We start from the raw sequence: 18,567 nt of genomic DNA, 5'->3' as shown, positions 1-18,567 counted from the left end.
TACAAGCATTTGGGTTTTCTTTTTTTAACAGTTGCCTACACTCCCAGAGCAGCTCACTTATCACCACAAACTGAGGTGATTTATTTTATTTTCAAAATCACTTTGTGTTTTGACAAATGAGAAGTGTCTTTTTTTTTTTTTTTGAGAGCGTGGCATGACCTCTTGGCATCACAGCAAGAAGGGGAGGAGAGGCCCCTAAACCTCCCTCGTTGTCTGCAACATTGGTTCTCTACCTGTCTAGCCATCTCTGGTTTATCTTTTGTACAGACACAGCATGTACAATTTTCATCTTACTCACTTGAATTCACTTCAGTGTTTCCAGTACTGTGACCGAGAGGAGCACCTTAGATGAAGCTCCATGCCCAAAACAACTTCCAATTGTATAATAAGTAGGACAACAGAAACATTAGAATAGTTAGAACTGCCACCAATTTGAGACTAACATAGTGGGCCTATCCAAAAGAAGGTGGCATGAAGGAGGATATTACTGTAGATAAGCCAAGAATGAGTTTTTATTAGGGAATGCGAAGGATGACAAATAAGCTTGCTGCCATTGGTAGAACAGGACAGCCCAGCTGCTCAGCTTGAATATCAGGCCAGCTGAAACATCCTAACAGGTTTGAGGGGAGAGGGGAAGGCACATTAACATGGAATAAGATGGGGCATGCTAAAAAGCACGTTCCAGTGTTTAGAGCACTAGTCTGACCAGATTGGGGTATGCACTCATTTCTCCACTCTGCCATAGCCTCCACATGCAACTCCGGGGAAAGATACCTAGTCCTCCGTTGTAGAAATGGAAGGAGAAAGAATGCAGAACACAGTAATTGACAATAAGTGTTGCAGGTGTAACGGACTGCAAAATATTCAGATAATCCATTAAAGAAGGAAGCAACACCAAGGAGATGCTACTCTCATACCTACCTCTCCTGGAGTTCTTTCATAGCTGGTGTTAAGTAGCTGGCTGTTACCAAGTTCACTTTGTTGTCAATACATTTCTTGGCAACCAAAGGATGTGCTGAATAAGGTAGCAAACTACAAATGAAGGAGAATTATGCAACATCAAAATCCAACCAGCTACTTATGCTGTCACTGGAAAGACACTCACAAATGTTTTTTGTATGCCTACAAAAGAGCTCAAGTAAATGCAACAGACATACCTGCCTTGCCCTGAGCAGTTTCATACATACGTAAGTGAAATGCTACCGTATCAGAAGAGCATTGTTGTATGCACTCCGAACGGGGCGCAGGACAATAGGGGAGTCCTTCTTTAGACAGCACTTTTTGTCACACTTCTCTTTGTAAAAATCAAACCACTGACCTCTTTTCAAGGCCACCTTCTAAACAGGCATGCTGGAGGTTTAGAAGATACAAAACTGTAAAACCATCCTTGAGAAAGCTTGCATTGCAATGATCTTGTTGAAGTACTTTGTGAAAAGCATGCTCTACATGGAAAGGAAACAACATTCATGACATCTGTGGCAAAAGGGACAAAAGGACTATGAAGTCATTTCCTCCCCTGTTTCAATACCTGGAAAGAGATCTTTCTTAACGGGAAATTCAGGAGAAATGACCAAGATGTCAGAATTTTGACTCCTCTTGCAAACATGTAAATTTGATCCCAGGAACACATACGCTGATGGACGCAACTGGCCCCTCACATTAAGAAGGCTGTCTATGTAATTGGTGAACACCTCCAAAGAGATGCTGCAGTCAAAGCCCCTTTGAAAGTCCTGATGCCCCGCTACATGAGAAGGCAGTGGCTAGTTACAACTATTTACATACACAAATATGACCCCAGTTCTTGGGCATTAAAAAAAAAGTTACCATGTTGATTTAGACAGTGAACTAGGAGAAAGAAGCAGCATGACTTAGGGTTGAGCCTATCATGTTTTACACAGAATTCTGACCTGATCACAAGGTCGTGCTTCTTCACCAAAGAGGACAGCTTTTCCTCATGCTTAATGACATCCATATGAACTGAAGTAACGCTGCTGTATTTTTTCGTCAGTTGTTCCAGTTGTTCCTTCATGACAGATGCTGTTTTAAAAGTAAAACACATCAACTGTTACCTAAAGATGAAAATAAGTCCAAAGCACTCCCATGTATAATTGTGCTTTACACACACCTCCTTCTTCCCAAAGAGAAACAGTTGCATGGATGTTTTCCTTCACTAACAGTTGAAGAGAAATCAGGCATAAAGCACCTTACTTCCCCAAAAGTAGTGAATTTCATTATCAATTGCCAGTGTCAAGCCATAGCAGCTATAACTCAAGAACAAGAGTCTACAAAAAATACTTACTCTTAAAGCTAAAGAACCACTCACTGCTGCTAAATTGTGTAATAAGAACAGACTTGTAACCAATTAGCAACTTTGTGGGTGTACTTAAAATGAATAAACGTTTTAACTGCAGTTTTCCTATCAGCAGACTAGGTCAACACAAATTATTTATGCAAAACTAGAAGTCACCTCCCTTCTTTTCCACTCTATGAAGAAGTAGGTCTAGAACATGAGATAAAAGACTGTTAAACCTATCTTTGTGCAGTAGGACAACCCAGAACTCACTGGCTCGCCTGCATCACGTGCACGTGTCCTCCCAGCATGGTCTTCTACAGCAGCACTGTCTACATTTGCCAGGTAACTGAGCACCCACATGGTGGGAAAACAGATAAACTAAACAGAAAAAAGCACACATTCAGAGCCAAGTGTTTTTTAGAGAGAGGGGAAAAATGTGCTGAATGAATGTCTCTCTTATGCAGAAATGTGTCACAAAAGTGTCATTAACTAGTTACAAAAACCCATTATTATAAGGTAGGCAGGGTTGTGATCCACCCCAAAAGCATACTCCCACGTCTTTAACTCTGACTCCTCATAAAAACCTGTAGCAAGGTATATTCTAGGTTTTAAAAAACATACATACTGGAGGTTCAGTCTTTGATATCTCAGATGAACATCTGCCACTCTTTGCTAAGTGTCGAAAAGTACTGAAAAAGACATTACAAAGTTTTCAGAGAACAAGTGTCCAAACCACTGATGGAAGGATAAAAGCAGATTCTTTTGGAATCCTCAGAAATGCACTGTTATCTTGGATCTAGAAGCAGATCAATTAAAGAAAGTGTTTGAGGGTGAAGAATGCAAATAACAGTCACACAAGAGGGACACTTGGATGTATATGTTCAGGCTCGAGAAAAGTTTTAGAGAAAGATCACAAGAAAGTAGCAAAAGCTGTAGTAAACATTTTTATTGATATAGGAGAAGGCGGCTCGTCTGAACTAGAACAATAATCCTACCACACAAGGTCTGGGAAAAATAAAATAAGGATGACCAACAGAAAAATATACCAACAGCTCTACTACGCCCAGTCAAAAGTACCTCTAGCCCATTCAGGCAGACCAGTTTTTTTTTTTTTGAGATAGAGTATTAGTGAAAAAACTGTTAGGGGTAGGGATCAGACAAATGAAAAACTTTATAAAAGAGAGAAAGAGAAGAAAGTTGGAGTAATGAGTAGGAACTCAATGACATCCCACATACAGCACTATGAAATCAAGCAGCAATTTTTCTTTTCCGTATTTATTCGGTGGACAATCACACAATAGACTTGATCTTCATGCTTTGACTTGGGGAGGACATCATCCCTTGGGTCTACCAACCCTTACTTAAATAAGTCATCCAGTGGTCTGCTTGGCAGAACAAGGTGTAGGAGAAAACTAGAATGCCAGAGACTCACATCATGGTCCTAGATGTATTAAATACTATTGGCATTCATGATCTCATCAATTTGCTGGAGAAGCACTGCACAACTAGAATGGTAGGGGACAAAAATAAAAAAATAATTGCCTACCCCTAGGAAAGTGCCTACCCCAAGGAAAGTGCCTCTCCTTGCAGGTTTACAACCTCATGTGAAACAGAATAACTAAATAGCATTGAAACAGGCAGAGGTTTTGTTCTTGCCTTGACTTTCACACAGAAATACAGAAAAGGCCTGCCTGGTGCTTCCCAATTTAATGAAATATTGTGTTGTACTGACTCTTGAGGGAAGATTGCAATGGAAAAATTGTATGTCCAATATGTTTTAAAAGTAAACTGGTTTTAGATTAGCATCATCCTGCTGAAAAACAACCATTTTCAATTAGTGTGACAATTTATGTTGAGGCCTAAAGTATTTTAGGTCACTATGCAGTACATATTTTCTCCTGATTTTAAAAATGGTCACTTCTCTAACCTGGCCGCATAAATGCAGAGGTGAAGTATTCGATCAGTTTTTGATGGTAGTAGCTATTTCTGCAAAAGCACACACTACTTCACTGAAAAGCAAGAAGCTGACAAGAAGTCCAGGAGCGGAAAAAGTCCAAAGAGGAAAATTTGGTTTTCTTTTTCAGGCTGTGCTTGGTTTAAGTGAGACAGGAAAACCTTAACTAGTTTTAAGGTCTTGATGAACATGCAGGTTCAACACAGCTAACTAACAGATTTAGTAAACAACCACATGCCCAGAAAAGCTTACCCCATCCCTCATTCCACGTAGCCATATATTTATATATAAATCTGGTTAAAGAAGAAATCTTTCAAAACTTTCAGTACATTTTAACAGAATTCCTATTTATAGCCAAGAACAGCTTAATAACTTAAACCAAAAACAATTCACATAATTCACTATTTTTAACATAACAAAGAGAAAAACATTAAGCTTTTGCTTAGGCCAAATATGACTAAAAGGCCCAGATTCAATCTGACTAGTTTCAATATTTAGCTATGGCTTAGTCCCACCAATCCTGCATATGCTAATATTATCACTAAAAGGGAGAAATCCAGTCTCTGCCTGCCTCCACTTGTTCCTTCCTATTATCTTGCTCCTTCTGCTGTCAGCACTCACCATTATAAGGAACGCAGAATTGAAAACAAGATCCACGTTAAAGCAACCAGTATTTGCCACATCTGACTGAAAGTGAATTGGTTTCCTGTCCCGGCTCACCATGCTGCCAGCACAAGAACAGCAATGGGAACACAGCCAGAAGACAGGAGTGGGCAATGAAGGCAGCAGGTGCAGCACAGGCTTACGGAGAATTAAAAGCATCTGTGTCTCTAACTTAGGGCCTTTCCAAAGTCAATGGGAAATAAACATTGCCCGAGGGTCATTCCCTGTACCATACTAATCAACTTGTCCTGAGAGAAAAGAGCTATGTACAATGGTCCACAAATTCAAACCAGAAGAAGTTGATTACATGAAGGTTTCCCAATTAAGACTTTCACCATTTGGATTTAAAGTGGGGTAGCCTAACAGTAGGGAACCACATGTGGCACTGCAGTGTGCATTTTATGCTTTCTTCATCTACCTGCCTGCTGTCGAATATTAGTCAAGTAATATCTTTGTGTCTCTTTCCTTCTGAGCTTTTTTTTGTGTGTGCTGTAGAAACTGCATGTTTTTAAGCTACCCAGATAAGAGGCACCTCCCGTGTTTGCACAGTGCTTAGCAAAACAGATCTTCCAGTTCACCTGGTTTCCCTTCCTGCTGCTGTATTGCAGGGACTAGATGCAGACTCCGTACTGATGAGGGCATGGACACTGCACATCACTGCTGTAATCCTTCCCTGTTCACCGCATCAGGCAGTGCTAATAACAAGGGTGCAGCTTCCTTAGAGTTCCCCTCTTCTTCCTAGCAGATCTTTTCCCAGGGGTTAAAAGTACTATGGTTATCACCGCAAAGGGTAGCAAAAGCAGCCAAGTATGAAAGTAGCATGAGGGGAAAAAAACAAACCAAAGCAACAACAAAAAAAAATAACAGAAATACAATGGTAAGTTTTAAAGGAAACCAACTCCCAGCAAAGTATCTTTCAGGCAACACAGCCTGGTTTTAAATCTGAAATCACAGAATCAGGGTAAAGTCAACATCGAGGGTACAGAAAGGTGTTTTTGAGATGCCCAGCCTGAAATATGCTACAGATAAAACCAAAACAGAGGAATAAACAAGCAGGCATGTGGGGCTGATGGGAAGGTCAGGGTCTGAAGGTTTACCCCCACAGTACTGGTTGTAACAACAGCAGAGGCTTCACTCATACAGGTGTCTATAAAAACAATTCCATCTTCTTGTTGTGTGAGGCTGAAAACCCCTAGCTACAAACCAATTCCAAGCTCAAAGCAGGTGGGAAGGAAAAATACTTCTAATTTCCCTATAGGTTACACATGCAAACAGTAAACTTTGCATGTGGCTATGTCATTTTCAAATCAATTATATAAACTTAAAATGCTCAGAAAGCTACAAAATGCTTTTCTACTGTGCATAATAGCAAAGATTTTCTTTATCTGTTCTGAGAACCAGATCAATTTTTTACTTATGAGAAAGGTTCTGCCATGCTATCAGGTTTAAATACGACATAATTTTTCAATGAAAAACAAGCAAAGTCTTACATACCAACTGTGATGTCAACGTTGGAATCTCTAGTGAGATATTCAAGTACAGGGCCAGAAACATAGCCAGATCCGAGCAATAAAACCCTCTTCTTATTACCCATCTTCAGCGACTGAGCGTATTCCCTAGGAGGTGTTACAGGCAAAATTAAAAACCACACAGAAGAAGGAAACTGTAAGCTGCTAAAGCTAACAGAATAAGTATGTTTTTGTAAGTCTACAAACAAAGAGCTCTATTCAGACCAAGAGTCAAGTTCCTGGCTATCTAACCCAAGACTGGGCAATCACTGTCTAGCACCACTTCCATTCTTCTGCTGCATAACTCCTAGTATCTCTCATCTAATCTAAACATGATCAAATCCATCAGCATCTCCACTGCTTCTCCAATTGCTACTGGCTGTTCAACAAATTTTTCCTCAGTTGTCATTATATTCTTCCCAATGGCCAAATTACTGTAACCTGATCATTTGAGGACCGCCAAGCTATCTATGTCATGTTGGGCTGTCAGAAAGGGATTCCAGGCTCTGCCTTGCTCCCTTTACATCACAGGTAACTGTTAAAGTACACAAAACCATGCTCATGAAAGCGTATTTTAGGTAAGTTATACTAGGTTCATATTAGTCCACCATAGGAACATGATAGTCAATAAAAGTCAAATAACAGTTAATGCCCAATTAAGAAATCCTGTTTGCAGACAAGAACTCAGATTTGAAAACCATCACAGAGTGTTTCAACCAAGCTTCTACTACTCTCCTAAATAAATTTAAGAAGTAGCTCTCCTGTTGACTTTCAATATAAAATGTATTCACATGAGATTTTGCATTTCTTTTTGCCAACCAGAATAATGTAGTTCAGCAGTTGTTTAAATATGCTCTCATAAATGTATAAATTATAGTAGGAAAACACATTTTAGTTCTTATAATTATTTTTCTTTTTAGCTTAAATTTGCATTAAGTTGTAAAATTAGGATTGTAAAACTGTTTGTCTAAAGTATCATCACTATGCAGATAAAAACTATTTAGCAAATAAAAAAAACTTTCTTAAAGCACTTTTTGTTGTTGAAGGAAGGGAAGCTGTTCATTGCCTTATTGTTTAACCTAATTAATAGAGATTGAGGTTTGGCTTTTCTTATCCCACATCCTGAAAACAAATTTCAATAAATAGGTAGGACTTTTGAAGATACAGACTTATGGGAATCTTCATAAGTGTATAAGCAAGTTCCTCAATTTCTCCTTTATCGACTGAGAGTTTACACAGGCATATATTGCATTGTGGATTATGGCACAGAAAGAATCCTGACCTCTGGCTGACAAGCTCATGTCCACTTTGCTTAAAGCCACTGTCCTTAGAAGAGGACTAACCATATGTCTACTAAATAATGTTTGGTTCAAACCTTTTTGGGGCTCCACATGGCATTCATAAGTCAATTTTTGATTGTGTTTTTTTAGTTCAAAAATGGCCATAATAATGAAGGATGGTGTTGCAGCCTGCCAGAGCAATACCTAATAGCATGACAACAAGAGCAGTATTGCATGACCTAAAGCATGGCATGAAGTACCCGAGTACATTTGGGGGAACAAGGCCTCAAACAATAGCATTGGAAGACTACCCTGAGTGAAGAGAGTTAAATCAATACCAAATACATCTGTATCATCTGTCTGAAGCACATTCCAGCCTACTAACTGTGTCTGAGTATTTGTAAAGCTTGAATTACTCTCCAAAATTCCAGATGTTCCATCTTCCCTTCCTCCACTTTCCGGCTTAATTAAAATTTTTTAAAAAGTCATTCTTTTCAATTCATTAAATCTGAATGGAATGTACCAATGTATCACCTCTCTAATCTATCTAAATTATTACTATAGATTACCGTACATTTTGACCTTCATACAAGTTTTACAGATTTGATTTTTTAAGAAAAGTTAAATCATGTTTTAATCCATTCACAGAAAGCCTCCTAAGCCCACCACATCCTTTCATATGACAAACCCAAAGACCTTCCTCCTACTACTATCAATTCTAATTGAACATTTTCCACAGCGACACCCTCACGGGCAAGGGAAAAGAAAGAACTCCTCTCCACCCTTTACTTATAGGGAGCAACAGTGGTATGCAGGAGCTTGGAGCAACAGTGTTGCCAAAGGGGAGACTTTGGAAAGGAAAGAAAGCTGGATTTTGCAATCAAACTTCTTATCATATTTATTATAAACTTTTCCAGTGTCTAGAACGAAGTCACACTTGGATCAAACACAGCATGTCTGCTCTAGGATAGGCACAAACAGGAGTTGCTAAATGACCCATCAAGAGTGGGAACAGAATCTACAGTCCCAGAAAAGAACATTTCAGATTATTCCTATTCTCTACATACAAGTTTAAATAATTCAGTTATGTTAATCTATAAACAAATAACAGTAACACTTAGAGCTCCACATTGTTAATGCCATTGCAGCTGTGGATGAGGAACCGGTAGCAGGTATGAAGCAAGTAAAGGTAAAAGGATGGACATAAGTTCAGTAAATCAAACTGCTCCTGCATTCTGATGGCACCCAAAACAGTTCAGCTCATACAGTCTGGCTATCCTACAGTCTGAAATATACATCCAAAGGGTATAAGCAATTCGTCTAAATAGAGCCCTCAGAAACTAAACTAGACACAGCATAATACTTTATAAGAGTAATAACACAAGCCACATAATTCCTACAGGCTCTAAACAAGAGCCTATTTGCTAAACCATCACACTTTAAGCCGTAAAATCCCTGCTTTCATTTGCATTATCTCCAAAGTCTGCAAAGTAAAGGAGGGTATTGTTAGCACGTCTTGCTTTTCTGACAGCTAAGTGAGCAAAACCAATGAACAACTGAACATCACATGCAATACACAGGTCTGCAGAAATATCAAAAAACTACCCACAAAAAACCCTTTGGGAATGAAGTCTCCAGATTCTCAAGCTAGTTCACACAAGACCATGCAAGCGATTATGGAGAAAGCAAAAAAACCCAGACCATCATGCTGTGTGAGGAATAAGAAAATTTGTTACTGAGACAGCCTCTTGAGGTGGTCTACCAAACAGCACACAACAAAAATCACTGTGAGCTGAAGTCTTTGAGAGGCAAACAGCATGTTACTTTGGGTGGAAGACGCACCTATAATTCATCATGAACAAGTTCATAACCAGAACTCCCAAAGTTCCCAAAGGAAACTAGAGAAGTTTGGCATGCAAAAGTCAACACACTGTGCTTTTAGTGCATAGCGCACGCAGTGCTTGTGGTCAGACCAATTTCAACTTTTATATAATGTATACTGCAGCTGGCACCGACCATGAACATGAAGCCAGAGGTACCCACTTAATGTCAAATTAACATTTTTCATAAGTAAACTATAGGTGTTTGTTAATAATAGGGAGCAAGGGGAAGGGAAGGGATACCCAGATTATTTATACTTTTGTTAGCTTAATCCACTCAATGCTACTTCTTCCATGTTACCACTGGCTGATAACTACTGAGACAGGGTACGGATGAAGTGGTAGCTAAAGCTGTAGCTACAGGAGTGTAATGAAAAGTCTGAGAGTCTCACAGAGCCTCCTGAATACATCCAGTCACGGAACAATGCTATACAGCACAGCACTTGTCCCATACTAGAGGAAACTAGATTCAAGGTGTATTAGAGAGCTTTTTCTTTTCAGCCATTCCTTTCAAAGGACTCTATGTTATATCATTTTAAAAGGGCAAGGAGTAACATAATAATACTGGCATGTGGCTGTTTTCTGCTTCTGGTAAAACAATCTTCATAACATAAGAAAGAGAAAAATGACCACTTTCTCAACTTCAATGTAAGTTACTAACAACACATGTTAATGATTTAGGCAATGTGCATAAAGAAAGAAGGAAATCATCAAGCTAGGAGACATTTAGACACAGTGCAATATAGCAGTATTCCACCAAAACACAAGAGTAAATAAATGCAAAGGGGAAGACAGAATGCAGAGAAGTTTTTTTTTTAAATCCTGAACTAAACAAACTTAAAGAACCTATACATTACCTGCTCTCCCTCAATTTCTGGATATATTCATACTTAGCTGTCAGTGAGCCATTGGATGCAATCACTGCCTAGAAATACATGAAACAAGTTTTGAGGGTTTTTTGTATCTGTACGTTTTAAAGCAGAGGAAGACAAGCAGAGCGCCAAATTGCAAAACTTACATCTCGAACAACGGATGAATAATTCTGGCTTTCAAGAGGTTCTGAGCCTTCTGATAACAGCTATGGAGATAAGTTATTTGAAATCAGGTAATTTTATTTCCCATAATTTTTTTCAGAGTAAAACATCAAGATTTTAAGCAACATTTAAATGCATGCAACAATACCAATATCTTGTAGATCTGAAGTTCTCCTGGCCCTGATCAGTGTCATTTGACTTTTATGAAAATACAGGAATTCAAACAGCAGTCTGATTGTGAGTGGTTGTTGAGTGCCCCAAGAAAATCAGATTTAGACATCTACTGCAGGGTCCAGGAACAATGAACTACCTGCCACAGTCTGTTTCCTGCCTACAGAAAGTGTTCTTGACAAATCCCTAAGGCATCCAGGTCATTAAAGTCTCGTTCACATGTCGCTTTTTGAAAGTATTGCCTCAAGACTTAGAAAGCTTTTTTTTTTTTGAAGTACAAAGTCAGTTATGTTCTACAGCAGATTCCTTTTGAATGTATATAGGAGACCAGAAAAGCAACAAACAAGAAGACCGAAAGTCCGACTCTTTTACCTTCTTGTTGAACACATAAGACCTTACCATCTCTTCAATATATGGGAAAAGCATATCGCCAAAGTACTCTGTTGCTTCTATAGGAAGCTGTGCTGGCAGATTGTCAATGGAACACATCAGAATCCCAGAGCCTTCAACACTGAAAGAGAGAACACAGCTCTTCTAAACTACTTCTGCTTGGTGCCTGAAAGGTACCACCTTTCAGAAGTGTTTTAAATGCATGATTTTTCAATATAATGTTTCACTGAACAAATTACAGAGGAAAGCAAGAAAAATTAAAGGCTCTCCCACCTGTCATGAATAATATGCTGGTCAGCATCATACATACAAAATGGACTGTCAATTGTTGTACACTCCGTCATAAATTCTATAGATCCTCCAGTGTCTGCTGAAATGTCACATATTGCCAGAAGTCTAAAGCAATTAAACAAAAAAGAGAAAGGAATAAAGCATTACCCAAATCACTAAGGAACATAGATATAAGAGATCACAAGTGAACAGGAAATAAAAGAAATGTGAGGAGATCTATCAGACTTGTAGTTTCATTCGTCTTAACCAATTTAGAAGTCAACACATCACAAACAATGACCTCCAGAAACATAATGGAAATCTGGCCCTGCTGTAGTCGTAAGATTTCCACTCCCATCAACAGGATCCGTATTTCATGTGTAACTTCTCAAAGACCAGGAGAATCTACTCATCCATCATTTTTTCTCTGTACTCCATGTACTTCCAACACCACCATTCATTATCCATCAACCAATTCCCCTGAGTTGTCACTGGGCAGTCCTGTGCTAGAATAACTTCATCACCGTAAAGGGCAACCTAAAAAGGTGGCTGCCTCCTTTCAGTTCACAGACAGCTGGCACAGGTGGAGCATTCATTAGCCTAACTCACAACCTCTGGCTCCACTCAAGGTTAACACTTAAATTCTATATTTATCAAGTGAGAAAGATGTCAAGAGTGGGCAGAGAAGAGACAAAGACCTGCTTCCTCACCAGGATACACTGCCATATCCTCCACAAATCCATCCCCGGGCCAGTCTCCCAGAGAACTATTACACAGGACTATTAGAGAAAGGGTGGCTCCTACCCTCGCCGAAAGGAGACTAACCCTGGATTTGCACCCCATGTTCCATCCTTAAAGCTATTCAAGGGTTGTGAAGTGTTCCCACTATCTGCTGCAGAAATGAGAGGTGTAAAGGAACAGTTATTGAACTTGTACAAGCCAAATGACAGTGTAGGAAGAACTTAACCAATAAACTCTACTCAGGCATAAAACTTCTAGCAATAATGGTGCAGTAGGTACACTTCCTAGATGTCACACTGTTTGTATTGGATTCCGCACAAGGATCAATGACAGAACTACCTTTGCAGAGAGAGAGAGAGTCGATACCTGTCAATCATTTGCACTATGGTGTTTTCAAAAACTCCGAACTGAAAACAAGACTACAAAGCACAGAAGAACGAAAGCAGAATCAATGGGGCATTTTGCAAGAGGAACAACATAATCATTTGGTAGATACTGTGGTGAAACTGCCTAACAACTTAATCATGGTGCTGCAGAATTGTTATGAGTGAACTGAGGTGTCTTACTTGTGTGGTAACTCAGGACAGCCCTCCATTGCACCAGCAGCAGATCTAACTGGCACCAGCAGCTTCTGAGCATCCTGTCGACTTAACAAGCGAGGAGTATGTTGTTCCCAGTATATGCCATTAATTAAACAAGTTGTGTAGGGTGCAATCTGCAAAGAAAGTTACAGATGCCTGACATTCTCATCTAGTACTTTAAGAAGCTGAAAGCACCTGGTCTAGTGTTTTAAATGAATGCTCTCTCAAATGATGGATATGCAAAGGTGTAGTAACTACCAACACTCTGTGGAAAACCTTTCATGAAAGAACAGAAGAGATGCTCACATCAGTGTTAAAGCGAGAAGTGTAAAGTTCTGGATGTTTATCATAGTCTACTGGATCATATAGTCCATCACGTTTCCTTACAAGATGATGGTGACGACTTAACACTGTCCCATAGACTTTTCTGAGGTCTGAGGTTAAAAAAAAAAAAAAAAGCTGTTATACTTGGACAAAAAGGATTCCAGTGTTTTCAATCACTTTATTGTCACAGCATACCTCCAGATCTGGAAACTTCCTTTAACTCATGTGGTTCCACAAACTCACAGGGGAGGGCATTGAACATTTCTTGAGCACCCTGTAAACCATGAAGTAGGTTTCAGAATGAGCAGAGAATATAAAGGTAGTGTAACACTGCTCATTTGGTGTGTGAAAATAAACACAAAAATGCCACACACAACTTGACAGTCCTGCCAGAGAACATCTTCAGAGATGTACAAACTGTTTCACACATACCCCCGCTTATCCGAAGCTGCCTGGGCTCTATGTACAAGGAATTTACATCATTCCCCATTTTTGCAGTATGCCTGACCCACAATCCAACGTCTGGTTTCTACTTCTAATGGCAGAGCTGGGAGGCCTCAACTCAGCCACAATAGATGGTTTTGCTGCCGCTCTGAGGAGCAGTTTCTCTTTAGGGAAGACCCCTGAAGCCACTGCCTCACCAACCAGGTTGTTCTAAAGGCAAAGAACTTCAAGGTGACTTTCCCAACAAGCTGTGATCACAGAACACAGGCCTTTCAGACATGACATCCTCTTGTCCAGAAAGCACACATTTACATAGGCAGTGATTTCACTTTATACCTAGAGCCTACTTAACTGATCTTTGCTGCCAAAACCAGGGATAAGCCTTTTCCCCATGTCATAGAAAATAGCTCTAAAGTCCAGCACTTGTAAGCCAAGTCAATGCCCTAAAAACAGATATAAAAACTCAGCAAGTATTAGAAAAAATAATTCTTTCCCCCATACTTTAATGGGGTGATTCGATATACCTTGTGAGCCCAGAGCCAACTGAGGGGAGAGAGAGAGACAAAAATCATGCAAGTGGGAAAGGAGAGAAGAGCAGTAAGACTTAACCCATTTTTCATGGTAAGAAGTTAGCATGGTCAGCCTTGCCAGGCATGATCTCATCTTAAAGGCATTAGTTTAGGGTACTTAAAAATTCTTACTGACAAAAGAAAACCTGAAGTCCAAGCAAACAAAATGAACCCATCAACCCATTTAACCTGATATGTATCAAATGCCAAGTTCTATTAAAAATAATATAGCATTTCACCTTGAAGACAGAATTCTTACCTTAGAAACATTACCAGTGCCTGTAAACACAAATGTTAAGGGCCCAACTGACTTTGGCATCAATCCCAGTGAAATTTCGTACCCGGCATCCCGTACTGCCTGCACAGCCTGACTGCTATTCCTGTAGTTATGTGCCATCCCAATGTGCTGAAATCAAAGGCACAGAACCATCAGGATACTTTCCATATTGAAATACAGACAATTAGCAGATGCTTGAATGTCATTTTGCTAAAAAAAAATACATACACATATACTCTTACCATGAATGGAGTGTGATGTCCCAGGGCTAAAAATCGTAATCCCAATCCATGTAGAATATTGATCATTCCTATTGTTAAAAAAAAAAAAAAGAAAAATCAAACCATCAGTGTTAATTATGAATATGCACAGTTAGAAACTGCAGAGACTGACTGACGTCTAAAATCATCCTCGATATTTTTGCCCGTGTTTTAATATTAATACTTTACTTCTAAAGGAAGTCTACATAAAACGAGGGAAGGAGAAATTCAGTAGCAGGCCAGGACCTTACACCTGCTCTTGGCCCACATTATGCATTTCAGTACTATTTAATCCTTTTATGAGATGCATCCACATCACCAGGTTCCAAAGAAGCAGATAATAAAGACAGTCTCCTGAAGAAACAGAGTTGAAGTTCAGTAGAAAGGAATGAGAACCACGCCTCAGAAAAATCAGTGTAAATGGATAACAGAGGGACAAACAGATGTTGTTCAAACTCGCAGGACTGACAGCAGCCATTTCTTTCAAAAGCTTACTCAGCTGATCTCTTGATGTTTAGTCTAACTCAAGATTAGTTGAATAGACAAACAGGACTTCAAGACAACATAAAATAGTAGATTTGCCAGGAATCCACAGGACTATTTGACATGTAGTCTCATCAAAAGTAGGGAGCACAAAACAGAATGGAAAAAAGCTCTTAAAAGCAAGAGTTAAAATGCAGTTAAAAACGCATTGCAAGCCTCAACTTTCAGGAAACGCAGACAACCAGAAGTATTACAAGATGTTACTTGTTGCAAGCCTGCCTTTACTTTATGCACTATACCTGCTACACCAGCCCACTTTCCAAACGCCACAACTCGCATTCCTTTATGATCAACCATTTTTTCATAGTCAAACAGTCGAATTTCCTGAAAATACATAGCAAACTGAGTATTAAAATTTTCAGTGAATGCAGTCAGTGGCACGTTGCTCTCCTAGGAACTACCTTTTCATATGCCTTTGTCATCCTTCGTGATAGAGGCTGATGGGCGTATATAAGAAAGGCAAATAATTCATAATAATTCATAACGAGATGTAAGTATAAAAATAAAAACCTAAAGGTTGCACTGAATTCTTGCTTTAAAGAGTCTCTGCACTGCCCGTGCACTCTTGGCACAGAGCTCCCCAATGTGCCACGCCAGCTGCTGCAGACCCATTCACATCGCCTGCCAAGAGGCTGCTCATTTCTGAGTGAACTGGCTGCCTCCCTCTGTAACGACCAATACGCACTCTAGCTTAGTAACTTTCCAACAAGCCCGTGTGCTCACACAGCATGAACCTCTCTTGAGCATACCATGCTCGCAACTCATCTGCCTTATGCACGTAAACAGAGTAGTACTGCAAGCACGAGATCCTCTGCGTAAGAAATACTCAGCTCCAAGAAAGGATACTGAAAACAGTCCTCATTAGCTACCTACAAATATGCATGCTGAAAGTAACCATACTAGGCAGCAAGCTTTCGATCACACTTCAGAATTAAGTTCAGTTTCCACCCCAAGCTAGCAGCCAATTGTCTTCGCTATGACACAATTTACCTGTCTTAGAATCTCATCCAAAAGGGGCATGTTCGCCTCTTGGGCTTTAATAGTGTGAGAGAAGAAGGCATAGTTCTTTTTAGGGATTAATTTGTCCTCTGGAGGTCTCTTCACACCTACTATCAGAGAAGCCTCGGAAATATCTTCCTGAATAATGCCACCTGCTTTGATGTAATCCTATGAAAGAGAAAAATCAAAGTAAATTTTTCTGGTTCTTTTCATATTCAGAACTCAGCACATAAGCAACTACAACAGAGGACAAATAGATAATTCTACAAAGCAGAAACAAGTTACTGCATGTGATACGTTCATAAACGTCTTTATCAAAAGGGGTATCAAATATCAAACTGAATTTCCATGCTATTATCCTATTGTATAAGGCAAAAACATAATTATGGGTTAGTAAATTCCTTCATCTTAAATTCAGAGACTACAAAAAGGATATTTTACTGCATTTGAAGTATCTTATAGTATTGCAATAATGAACAGTCCTTTGTAATGTGTTGAAATACTTGCAAATAAGTCTAGAGAAATCTGACAAATGAATCTGAAGACTGATTTTATAAAATTGTATAAGACTAAGTCCAAGCTGAAGAGCAACTTCTAAAAGAATGTTTTTCCATATCAAAATTTATTTTTGTTCTCCCTTATATCAAACACATATTAAAATTCCAGCTTTCAATATCGTAGTTGTGTACCTGATGTGATCTGTGCTTTGGTGAAAACCAGCACTGTGCTTTATTTAAAAGGTGATATGTGCAAGTGATCACTAATTCCCTACTTATGTCTCAATTTTTATGTGTTGGCTCAGTTACCTTACAGCGGAGTATTACTGCTGCTACAAGAACTGTAAAAGCGCTCAGTCCTGAAGCTCACAGCACTAAGGAAAAAAAAACTCCTCATTTTACATGAGGAATGGAACTGAAGCAGGAATGGTATTCACCAGATTCGTCCTTCCTCTTTTTTTTTAAAATATGCTTATTTTTTAGAGTGTTGTCTCCAAACAGAAGACAAAAACACCAATGTTAAATGAATTCCCAAGTTTCTACTTCAAAAGCACCTAGAACTTCTTCAGAGACAGATGAAAGGGCAAGAAATCAATAAAAACAACTCCAAAAACCCACCAGTGTGCCAACATTACATTAAAAGGCTAAACAAACTACTTTTTCTCTCCACTAGGACACAACGACTCCTCATTTAACAACAAAATTAATAATATGTTTTCTCTTGTATATTCTTTGAATATTATTTTTCCTGTATTTTCCTTTGAGTGTTATTTTTCCTGTACTATGGTTAATAACTGAACTATGGTTTTGCTTATCTAACTCAAAATGGGACCTTACCTTTTCATGGATGGCTCTCCGGTTTGACGGCTGCACCAAGACCTTGTATCCCATCTGTGTCAATTCCTTAACATGCTTTGGTGCTAGAGGTGCTCTTCTTTCCCACGCGTTAACATCTTCTCTCCTGATTGCCAGCACAGACTTACGATGATGCCAACACTTAGCATGACGGAACACACACCTACCATTTGTGTGACTAAAGGCTCGGAGCATGGTAAAGCCTGATGGCAGGAAAGACAAAGTAGTAAAATAATACATGCATATATGGCTTCAAACATTGTGCAAAAGTTCTGGTCTCCTTTAACATCTGCTGTAAAACACAAACCAGATACTTTATACTCTAGTTACACCCTACTTTTGTGAGACATGAATTTACTTTCAGCGTACTTTGTTGCATCTCAGTTTGGTGTCGTTACAGAAACAAATTGTTTGTACTACTGTAAAGGAAGGCTTTTAATGTTTTCAGTGTACCATGTTTTTAATTACACGGCTTAAAAAGAATGTTGGAAATGTAAAGATATCAATTAAATACATTTGCCAGCATAAACATGCAAAGACCATTCACTTATCAAAGTTTGCATCAAGAACAGTAAGAAGTAACAAACACACAGAAAGCAAGTAGAATAGAGGCTATAATGCAAGCAGTTGATTAAAAGAGAAAGCCCAATATGTAAGACCAATGCTAAGTATTTTTACATAACTAATTCTTACACAAGCTGAAAATGGAAGATAAGAACAAAACCTTAACTACTGCTTAGCAGTCAGCATATGTGTGACCAGGAGCGACAGGTTTTCTTCCTAATCAAAATTTTATGCAAAGTGGAAAAGCTTCATTAGGACAGATTCCCACTGCGGAGGATTATCCCTTTATTTTCTCTCTCCTCCTCTTCACTCCCAGTGAAGCATACATGCCACTGCTTGGCTCTGCTGTGAATGGCAAGGGGTCTGCACAGGTCCAGCACCAAACACCTAGAAGCCTAAGGACTTCAGATATTTATGCGATTAAAAGATGTGGATCTCAAAGCTAGAGGCTTCAAAGATGTGAACTCTGT

At 39.2% G+C, this 18,567-nt stretch overlaps 1 protein-coding gene across 1 annotated transcript in view; it reads right to left on the bottom strand.

Annotated features, from left to right (window-relative positions):
• Positions 1-18,567, bottom strand: part of AASS (aminoadipate-semialdehyde synthase) — a 32,389-nt gene that overhangs the window by 12,457 nt on the left and 1,365 nt on the right. The window contains exons 2-16 of the mRNA XM_075146864.1: positions 17,516-17,736; positions 16,173-16,349; positions 15,422-15,506; positions 14,622-14,689; positions 14,362-14,508; positions 13,285-13,363; positions 13,072-13,199; positions 12,751-12,899; positions 11,447-11,569; positions 11,183-11,294; positions 10,597-10,656; positions 10,436-10,503; positions 6,405-6,526; positions 1,908-2,037; positions 922-1,032 (exon numbers count right to left, since the gene is read on the bottom strand). Coding sequence (XP_075002965.1) covers positions 922-1,032; positions 1,908-2,037; positions 6,405-6,526; positions 10,436-10,503; positions 10,597-10,656; positions 11,183-11,294; positions 11,447-11,569; positions 12,751-12,899; positions 13,072-13,199; positions 13,285-13,363; positions 14,362-14,508; positions 14,622-14,689; positions 15,422-15,506; positions 16,173-16,349; positions 17,516-17,728 — 1,772 coding nt within the window. The 5' untranslated portion in view covers positions 17,729-17,736. The remainder of the gene's footprint in view (positions 1-921; positions 1,033-1,907; positions 2,038-6,404; positions 6,527-10,435; positions 10,504-10,596; positions 10,657-11,182; positions 11,295-11,446; positions 11,570-12,750; positions 12,900-13,071; positions 13,200-13,284; positions 13,364-14,361; positions 14,509-14,621; positions 14,690-15,421; positions 15,507-16,172; positions 16,350-17,515; positions 17,737-18,567) is intronic.

The sequence above is a fragment of the Calonectris borealis genome, chromosome 1 (genome assembly GCF_964195595.1).
Source record: "Calonectris borealis chromosome 1, bCalBor7.hap1.2, whole genome shotgun sequence".
Classification (NCBI taxonomy): Eukaryota; Metazoa; Chordata; class Aves; order Procellariiformes; family Procellariidae; genus Calonectris; species Calonectris borealis.
The sequence above is the reverse complement of the archived record's forward strand: the minus strand, read 5'-3'. Positions and strand labels throughout refer to the sequence as shown.